We start from the raw sequence: 8,419 nt of genomic DNA, 5'->3' as shown, positions 1-8,419 counted from the left end.
GTATTCTCAACTACCCGTGCCAAAGTAGTTGGGGAGTATTAAACTTTGACAGAAGCAAAACTGGAGCTAAAGGCAAACGTTTAATTGATGGTGTTCAAACGCAAGTGTGTGCATCACTAGCCGCAGGCTTCCAGAGCCGCGGTCTACACTCCTGGGAAGTCTCAGTTTCTCACTCAGAATGTTTTCATGCTGTGCTTTGTTGGTTAAACAAAACAGCAAAACAAAACGAAAACCAAGTGGGCATATGCTTTTGAGTGTTGATTTATTACTAAAGATCTGCATTTGGCGACAGGAAACATTTTTATCCCCATATGTTTGAAAACTCCATCCCTGGGAAGGAGTCCGGCATCAGTTTCCAGCGGGTGGAACGTTCTCGTGGAGGCCCTGTAAGGCCAGGTCTGTCCACTTCATCTCCTGTTCTTTCACAGACTCTGTGGTGCCGCCGTTGTCTTGCTCGGGCTCAGGAAGCTCACTCTGGAAGGGAAGCATAGCTGTAACGACCATCAGAAAGTCTCTTTTCTATTTTTGAGATGGGTCTCAGGTAGCCTAGGCTGGCCCCAAACTCACGACGTCATCTTGAACTGTGTTTCTGCACGGCCGGGGACTGAGCTCAGGGCCCTGTTGAGATACACTAGCACTCTCTCACTGAGCCACACTCTCAGCTGATCACCCCCAAGTCTCTTTCCCATCCTCCTTTGCCTCCCAGGAGCTGGGATTATAGGTGTGTACCTGGTCCTGCAGTTACTTCTGAAAACTCGAAGCCAGCAAAGCTGATAAGATGCTCTAAAGAGAGAGCCTAAACAAACAGATGGATAGAAAATATCAGAGGTCTGTTCAGTGCGGCTTGCTTGGAAGCCGCATGGGAATGCTGGCCGGGTGACTCTGGTTTTCTTATAAAAGGCAGTGGGGCAGGAGGGCTAAGGGCAGAGACTGGAGGCCCAGACAGCCTTCATTTGCTGGCTTATTGGGGTGATGAGGTAATTCAAACCTTTGGGGCCTTTGTTTCCACTCTCAAAAATTGGAGGAAAAATGAGCCTTTTTTTCCCCCCATGTCTCTGCCTTGGGGACAGGGAGAGTGAGGACATTAGATCCAGTGCATGCTGTGTAGGGTACTCAGTACTCTAGGGCATGCACTGCTGAGTGGCTGAGAACACTGACAAGAACCAATGGTAAACCTATTGAAGAATGCTTTAAGGGTCAATCTGATTTGCTGGTATGTTCTCAAATACAGGAATTGTACCAAGAAATAAAAAATGCTGCACCAAAATGCTTTCTTTAGTGACAATATGGGCTGGATAAGAGACACTGACAATGTAACAGGTGAGAGCTCCCCCTAGTGGGAAAGCACAGTAAAGACTAGCTCACACCCCAAGAGCCATTTTCTTACAGAGATAAGCCATGGAGCCACACTAGACCCATGCCTGGCTCCAGAGTTCACCGATACCATGTATTTCTGTGCAATTCCCTGAACTTACACTTTGTGTTAGAAAACTGCTGCTTTAATATTCAAAGTTAGGATTTCTCACTTATATTTATACTATGTGGAGGTATTTTTCTTTTTAAAATTATGTTCAACATATGGAACATGATATTTAGCTACAATATGTACAGATGTATTTGAAGCAGGTCCAGTAAAGTGGTTCAGTGGGTAAAGGCACTTGCAGACAACGCCGAGTTCTACATGTGTGTCATGGCACACAGGTACACACATACAGGAAAACCCCAATGTGTTTGCACAACACCCGTCTGCTATGCCGAACGTAAAGTGAGATTCAACATTCTGTAGACAGAGCCAGAGAACTGTCATTCTCTAGTCCATTTAGAAATCTGACCTTAATAGCTATCTACAGGTCACAAAAAATAAAAAGGTCTTTGATTAAGAACGACTTAATGTCATGCTCTCTAATGGCATACTAGGCTTCCTAAAATGATGTATCCTTTGCTTGGTGACTATAAATTCTTGCGATGAACACTACCACGTAAAACTAGACAAAACATGCCCACCCAACACAAAATACCATACGCACAATATCCACGGGGACAAATTCACCAACAGCTGCAGCTGTCTGCAGCTGCTCCTGCCAAGCCACAGAGTCTAATCCCTGACTGTGCGTTTGGATTGGCCACAGACTTGCCCATCTCAGCAGAATGCAGCTGTGGGGCAGTTCTGGGCCTGAGCCCTAAGGCTCTGCACTTCCCTGTTGCTGCTGAACCTGAGGCTGAGGTCTCAGAGGACCTGCAGGGTGGTGTGTGCCAAGTGCCAGGCATCCTACTTCCTGGAGACATCCTGTTAACTGCCAGAGCCCACTCAGCTCCAGCTAGTCTGCTGGCGGACACTGCAGCACCAGCAAGCCTAGGATTAGTTGGCTGAACTGGTATGGACCAGACCTTCCCAATAAGAAATAAAATTATGACCAAACAGTTGTTATTGTAAGCCATTAAGTTTCAGGATAATTTGTTATGCAGCAAAAGCTAACTGACAAGACACATTCCTTTAGAATCACAATATTGTGTGGATGGACCACAGGATCAGGCTACCATGCCACCAGGAAGTCGGCAGAGGGACCTCCCCCTTCATTCCCTACCATGTAAGTGTTCCTTAAATCTTGCTGTACGGAGCTCAGCAAGTCACAGCACTTTTCTTGGTGCTGTTGTGGTTTTCCTCCCTTGCCTAGATCGCTGCACTGCAGTAACATCCTACTTGATGTCCCCTGGCCCTTTCTTCTATCAGGCTGTCTGTCAATGTTACAGACCCCACTTTCTGAAAGACAAATGTGAGCACGGCAGCTTCCCTCCACAGACCTTTCATCCCTAGATCCTTAGAGAAGGAGGCCGAAGTGGGGCACAAACATTTTCTCAAAAACTATGCCCAACTTTCTGCCTCCTAATTACTAAGGTAATTGCTGCCCACTGCTTCACCATCTCCCAACAGGTTTCAAACCCCGGGCCTGTTACACTCTTTTCTGCTGCAGTACCCTGTCTAGCACCATGAACCATCTGATTCTTTCTTAAGCATTATTACATCTTCTCTGCATTTCTACTGCAGGCCAGGCCTCCAGCCATTCTCCACTTGCTTATCCTTCCCTCCTGCTTGGTAGTGTCATTAGTTAGTCACCTACCTCTCTTGATCCCTGGCTCCAAACAGGAACTTTATTTTATGCTCATATATCCTTAGGGCACACAGTAGACTTTGGAGAAGTGATTGTTGGATGGATGGATGGATGGATGGATGGATGGACGGATGGATGGATGGGTGGACAGATGAAAGCTTACAGACTTTGAGCTTTGCAGACCGAGTCATGAAATCTGACATACTAGTCACTAGACTTGAGGTAAGTGCACTTCTCTAATCCTACTCTTTTCCCGCCAAACGGAGACACCACCACCTCCCCTGTATGGCTGTCTTAAGGATTACAGATAATGCAAGCCTTAATTTCAGTCGATGGCTTAAAACTGGTAATAAATTGTAGCTATGATTCTTATTATTTTATTGTCCTGAACTTGAACTAAGCTGCGACTTGAATATCCACTGAACACATCCCACCTCTTACTCCTGAAAGAGAGTGCCGGTGAGTGAGCGAGTGGAGTCTGTTCTTTGTAAAACAGCAGCAGCAGGCAATGCTCCTGGAAGTCATGCTGTGTTAGCTGCTCTTCCAGAGCGTGTGTCACACTGTACAGAGAAAGTCCCCAGACTCTGTTTGCCTCGTCCTTTGTTAGGCCTTTGTAACATCAGTAAGAGGTTTTTTTAATCTACATAAGCAAAAGTGGGGGAGGGGTTACTTATCACAGAAGGTTCAACCACCGCCTTTTAAGGGAGTCCCCAGAGATCAGCAAAGAAAAGGCTTACTGAGAGCTTGTATGTCTAAAGGCCAAAGAAGAAAGGCAAGGTTGCCTCTAAGCAGCCGGCCTGTGTGCCTGCATCAGAGGGGCTGAGAGACGGCTCAGTGGTTAAGGGCTCTACTGCTTTTGCAGAGGACACTGTTTGGTTTTCAGCACTCATGTTGGGTGGTTCACAACTGCCTTTAATTCCAGCTCCACGGGACCCAACACCCTCTTCTGGCCTCTGAGGGCACCTGTACTCACATGCTCCTCCACTGTATCCCAGACCCTCACACATACACAAATGGAAATAAATCCTAAGGGCTCGGGGGATGGCTCAGTGGTAAGATCACTGACTCTTCTTCTAGAGGATCCAAGCTTTGTTCCCAGCACCTGTGTTGGGTGACCTCTAACTACCTGTAAGTCCAGCTCCAGGGAATTTGATGCCTTCTTCTGTCACCCTCCCCATCTGCACATGGGTGGCAGACATTCTCACACTTATACACATATACATACATACATACATACATACATACACACACACACACACACACACACACACACACACACACAAATAAAAACAACTACAAAACACAAAGACTGGTAAGCCAGCAATGCTCCTTGCTGTGATGTGCTAAACTCACACTTAGCCTCCCTCTGGCCTTTGTGGCTCCAAAACTCCGGGTATAATTCAGCCCTGGTATGACCTCTAATGAAGCTAGTTACACCAGGCAGTAGGATTTCTGGGCCTTAGCATTTCACTTCCCACCAACCTCCACTAAGTTTCACCACATTTTCTCCTGAGCTCGAATCACAACCTACCAGTGGAATGGCGACATCCTCGTATGGCAGCTTATCTTCCCGCCAAGCATCATCAATCAGGTCCAAGATCCTTCCATCTCGCTGTACCTCACTGTCCATCCTCCTGCAGCTTTGATCTTGTCAGGCCTGGAAGCCAAAGAGGTCATTTTTTTTTTTTTTTTCTAACACAGTGAAGGTATAGTATAATCCAGGACTAGGATTCCTCATACTTCCACCTTGAAACTGGTTTTGTTGCCGTGTTTAACATTACCCCAGGAAAGGCCCATCTTGTATGTGTCAGATGACAACATAAAGACCCCAGTTCTCTCCTCACCTCAGCTGACATGCTTGATCAACAGACCAGGCTGCTGGTGGAACCAGAGAGCAACACAGGTCTTCTGAATAAAGTTCTGGAAGACACTGCGTGTAAATGTAACTTTCTTTTATCTTTACCATCTAATACAATCACCCTTCCCTGCTTGTGATGTCTTTGATGAGTCTCTGACTTGACTCAGACCGACTTACCTGAGTGTCAGCTCCTGCTCTTGAAACCCTCCCCTACGATTTGGCACAAGTCTCCACCTGTCTTGGCCCAAACATTGGCACTCTAAAGGCACAGGAGCTAAGGGAACAGCTGGGTGACACTGAGCTGGGATGTGTGAAGTGACCAACCATAGGCCAGTTGCTAATTCTCAGGGCAGGAACAACGTAGGCAGTGGGGCTTGCTTACCCAGGAAACCACTTCCTTTCTTAAACAGCATCCAGACTGAACTCAACAGAACTATCCAAGATCAACGGTGGCAGCTCCAGGTTCTCTATCCCTCTGGGCTTCCTCCTTTTTGTTTGTTTTTTAAGAGTCTCAAACTCTTTGTAGCCAAAAGCAGCCTTAAGCTTCCAATCTTCCTGCCTCCACCAATGGGATTGCAGGCCTGTGCCACCGGCTCTGTTTACAGAACCAGGGCTTTGTGTATACTACTAGTTAAGTACACTGCCAACCGACCTCTATCCCCAACTGAGGGGGACCCTGCAGGAGTCCAGGGAGGGAAGCAAACTGTCAGGTGAGAATGAAAACTGGGTTCAGGTTGACTTTATCAGTCTTGCTTAGACTTGGGGAGTCTGACGCCAGGCTGTTTACTCCTAACAAACTGAAACATAGCATGATTTGGAAGAAAGTTTCCTGGTGTGATAACAGTTTCTGGTGCACAAGGAGGTGCAATTCCATTGAAACTCGACTTAGGGTATGTTACTTCTTCCAATAAGATGGGTTCTAGAGATAGGCTACCTGTACTAGCCCAAGGGTCTAAGGAAGGTCATACAATAACATAGACATCATCTGGTCTGTTAGTTACTTCTGGAGCTTAGGGAACCCCTGCCTATAAGGGTCATCTAAATTACTAGCCACCCTCCGTCCTGGTTGTAGGAGCTTGATATAGTCTGGCCTAATAGGCTATTTATTAGTCACTTCCAATTCCCAGCTTTGTGGATAGAACAAGTTTTGTATCTCTTACATTGGAAGAACAATCCTGCATGCTTAACATCTCGGCCTCCCTGGATATGTGAGGGTGCAAGAACTTTTGTGCTGTGATCCCAACACCCAGCCTACTTCCTTCTTGAAAAAACAAACAAAAAACCCCAAAAACCAATGTATATGTGTATGTTCGTGTGGAAGTCAAAGGACAACTTGGGGATTTTGGTTCTCTTCTTCCATCAGGCGGGTCCCAGAGATTGAACTCAGGTTGCCAGGTTTGGCAGCAAGCGTCTTTAAGCCACTGAGCCGTCTTGCTGGCTCTCTTCAGCGCCTGGTCCTAGTGCTCAGGATACTTGCAGAGCTCCCAGACCACAGATTGTTCCACATTTTTTTCCTGAAACTGTTGCAATCTAACTCAAAAGACCAGTCATCAAGCAGTGCTTTTGGGTTTCTAGCTTCCAAGTTTGTTCCTTATCACAAACACACCCTATTGTGCTCCCTGCCACAAAGTAGCAACCCAAGGAAAGGTCTTGTGAGGATTAGTACCAGTGGCTCTCTCAGGGACTGTTCTGTTTCTGAGAGAAGGGAGACTCATACAAGAAACAAACTGTGCCACACAGCTATGTGCTTGCCTCCAACAGCATAGAGGCAAGCTAGCGCTATCTACCTAGTCTGTAGGAGGGAAAGGGCTTTTACTTTCAAAAATTAAACAACCTGGGGCCTGGGAGGAGGTTCGTTGGAGTGAAGTGGCTTGCTGTGCAAGCAAAAAGACCTGAATTCAGATTGCTGGTACCTGCATAAAAAGCCTGGCATGATGTCACACTTGTGTTCTCTGGGAGGCTGCCAGGCCAGGCAGTCTAGTTGAATCAGAAAGCTCCAGGTTTAAGATCCAAAGTAATAAAGGAAGACACTGATGTTGACCTCTGGCCTCTACACTCACCCACAACTCCACCTGTAGGCAGAAACCTCCATCACCACTTTTGTGAAGGTATGTGCGCGCGCGCGCACACACACACACACACACACTGAAGCTCCCTCTGCCACGTTAAAACCAGGTGATAACTTAGCAGTTTTCCTCAGACATAACCAGACCCTAGCTAGTGGATAGGGCCACTTCTAATCCCTCCCCTGCTCCTTTCCTTTTGTTTTTGTAGCTGAGCCTTGGGCTGCATTTCACACCTCTGGTGCTGACTTTCCCAGTCCCTATGGATTGCACCTTTTTCTAAAGTGCTCTGACTTTCTCTCCAGCTTTTCAGCAGGCTCTCTGTCCTTGAATGCTTTGCTGCTTGCCCCAAATGATCTATGAAACAAGTCAGGCCATCTTTGTGACTGACTGGCAGGCTACTACTGTCTCCAGTGGTAATGTGAGGATACCCAGTCTTTCCACAAGTTCGCCTCAATATTTTGTAACACGATTCTCTTCTACATGCTTAGAAACTAGCACGCTTCTCACCCACCACCTGTCCTTCATCAGTTATGCTTGGCTGTCCTTCCAAACACATCTATTTTCCTGGGTCAGGTGCTCGGGTGCTCCCCCTTTACGTGAACAGAAAAGCAAGCACAGGCCATGCCCCGAACCCTTACGACAGAGCATAGCATCTCCAGCTTTCTTAAAATTCTTCTTCTTCTTTTTAAAAAACGTACTCTTCTATGCTCGCCCCCTCCGGATACCAGATAATAGGAAACTCTCAGCTCTCAGATTGTCTCCTTTAGACCCCAGGCTGAGTGCAGTCCCAAGAGTCCATTCCTTCACCAGTCCCCTAGATCTCTGGGCACAATACGTGACAACAGGAGGAGAGCTTGTCACATTGCCCAGATATCTCTTTCTAGGCATTAGATGCGTACGTCCTATGAGACTTACACACCTTTTATGCATACAGCTTTGTAAACGTATTTCTAAGCTACGAGCACGGCGCCTAGACTAAAATGGCCCTCGCAGGCCACCATCCTTGGACACTACAGTCACCCGCTGCAGCGGCTTCCGGTTCGAGGGGTGGGAGGATACTACATGCGGAAGTGCAAGGGGGAGGTCGAGCGTCGCCATGGGGGCTCCGTTCCACTCGCACAGCGTGCAGTAAAGAAGTGGCTCTGAAGCTCGGTTGAAAGTACCGGCCCGCGCCTCTGGAAGCGGTGGACGCCCGAGCTCGAGGGCGAACGCTTGGCCACCCTCGGAAACCCCGGCCGCGGGCGCGAAAAACCCTTACCCACTGCGCGCGCGTCGGCTTCCTCCCGGCCCCGCCCTTCCTCTGGGTCACGTGACTCGCGGCGCTCTCAAGCCCCGGATGTGGGTGAGTCCAATCGCTGCGGCAGGGGGCGGGACGGACGGCGATT

At 47.8% G+C, this 8,419-nt stretch overlaps 2 protein-coding genes across 4 annotated transcripts in view; one reads left to right on the top strand and one right to left on the bottom strand.

Moving 5' to 3' along the window:
• Nucleotides 1-243: 243 nt before the first annotated feature.
• Anapc13 (anaphase promoting complex subunit 13) lies at nucleotides 244-8,353 on the bottom strand. 3 transcript variants are annotated; one of them, XM_021172033.2, is made up of 4 exons: nucleotides 7,954-8,104; nucleotides 6,882-7,040; nucleotides 4,642-4,767; nucleotides 244-474 (listed from the first exon to the last, which is right to left on the bottom strand). In XM_021172033.2, exons 3-4 carry the CDS (start codon nucleotides 4,738-4,740, stop codon nucleotides 349-351), a joined length of 225 nt encoding a protein of 74 aa, XP_021027692.1. In that variant the 5' UTR covers nucleotides 4,741-4,767; nucleotides 6,882-7,040; nucleotides 7,954-8,104; the 3' UTR covers nucleotides 244-348. The 3 variants fall into 3 exon arrangements, with proteins under 3 accessions (XP_021027692.1, XP_021027690.1, XP_021027691.1); XM_021172031.1 differs by lacking the exons at nucleotides 6,882-7,040; nucleotides 7,954-8,104 and adding an exon at nucleotides 8,293-8,353; XM_021172032.2 differs by lacking the exon at nucleotides 6,882-7,040.
• Cep63 (centrosomal protein 63) overlaps nucleotides 8,276-8,419 on the top strand; it is a 40,355-nt gene continuing 40,211 nt past the window's right edge. Inside the window, exon 1 of the mRNA XM_021172027.2 lies at nucleotides 8,276-8,376. The gene's annotated coding sequence lies outside the window, so the exon portion shown is untranslated. The remainder of the gene's footprint in view (nucleotides 8,377-8,419) is intronic.

This window comes from Mus caroli, chromosome 9 (assembly GCF_900094665.2).
Source record: "Mus caroli chromosome 9, CAROLI_EIJ_v1.1, whole genome shotgun sequence".
NCBI classification, from domain to species: domain Eukaryota; kingdom Metazoa; phylum Chordata; class Mammalia; order Rodentia; family Muridae; genus Mus; species Mus caroli.
The sequence above is the reverse complement of the archived record's forward strand: the minus strand, read 5'-3'. Positions and strand labels throughout refer to the sequence as shown.

What these genes read in the sequence shown, in the direction of transcription:
- Anapc13 (XM_021172031.1), bottom strand. Translation starts at nt 4,740, where the DNA reads ATGGACAGTGAGGTACAGCGAGATGGAAGGATCTTGGACCTGATTGAT. An exon ending in AGGATGTCGCCATTCCACTG is followed by an intron (nt 475 to 4,641) that starts GTAGGTTGTGAT and finishes CTTCCCTTCCAG; the next exon opens with AGTGAGCTTCCTGAGCCCGA.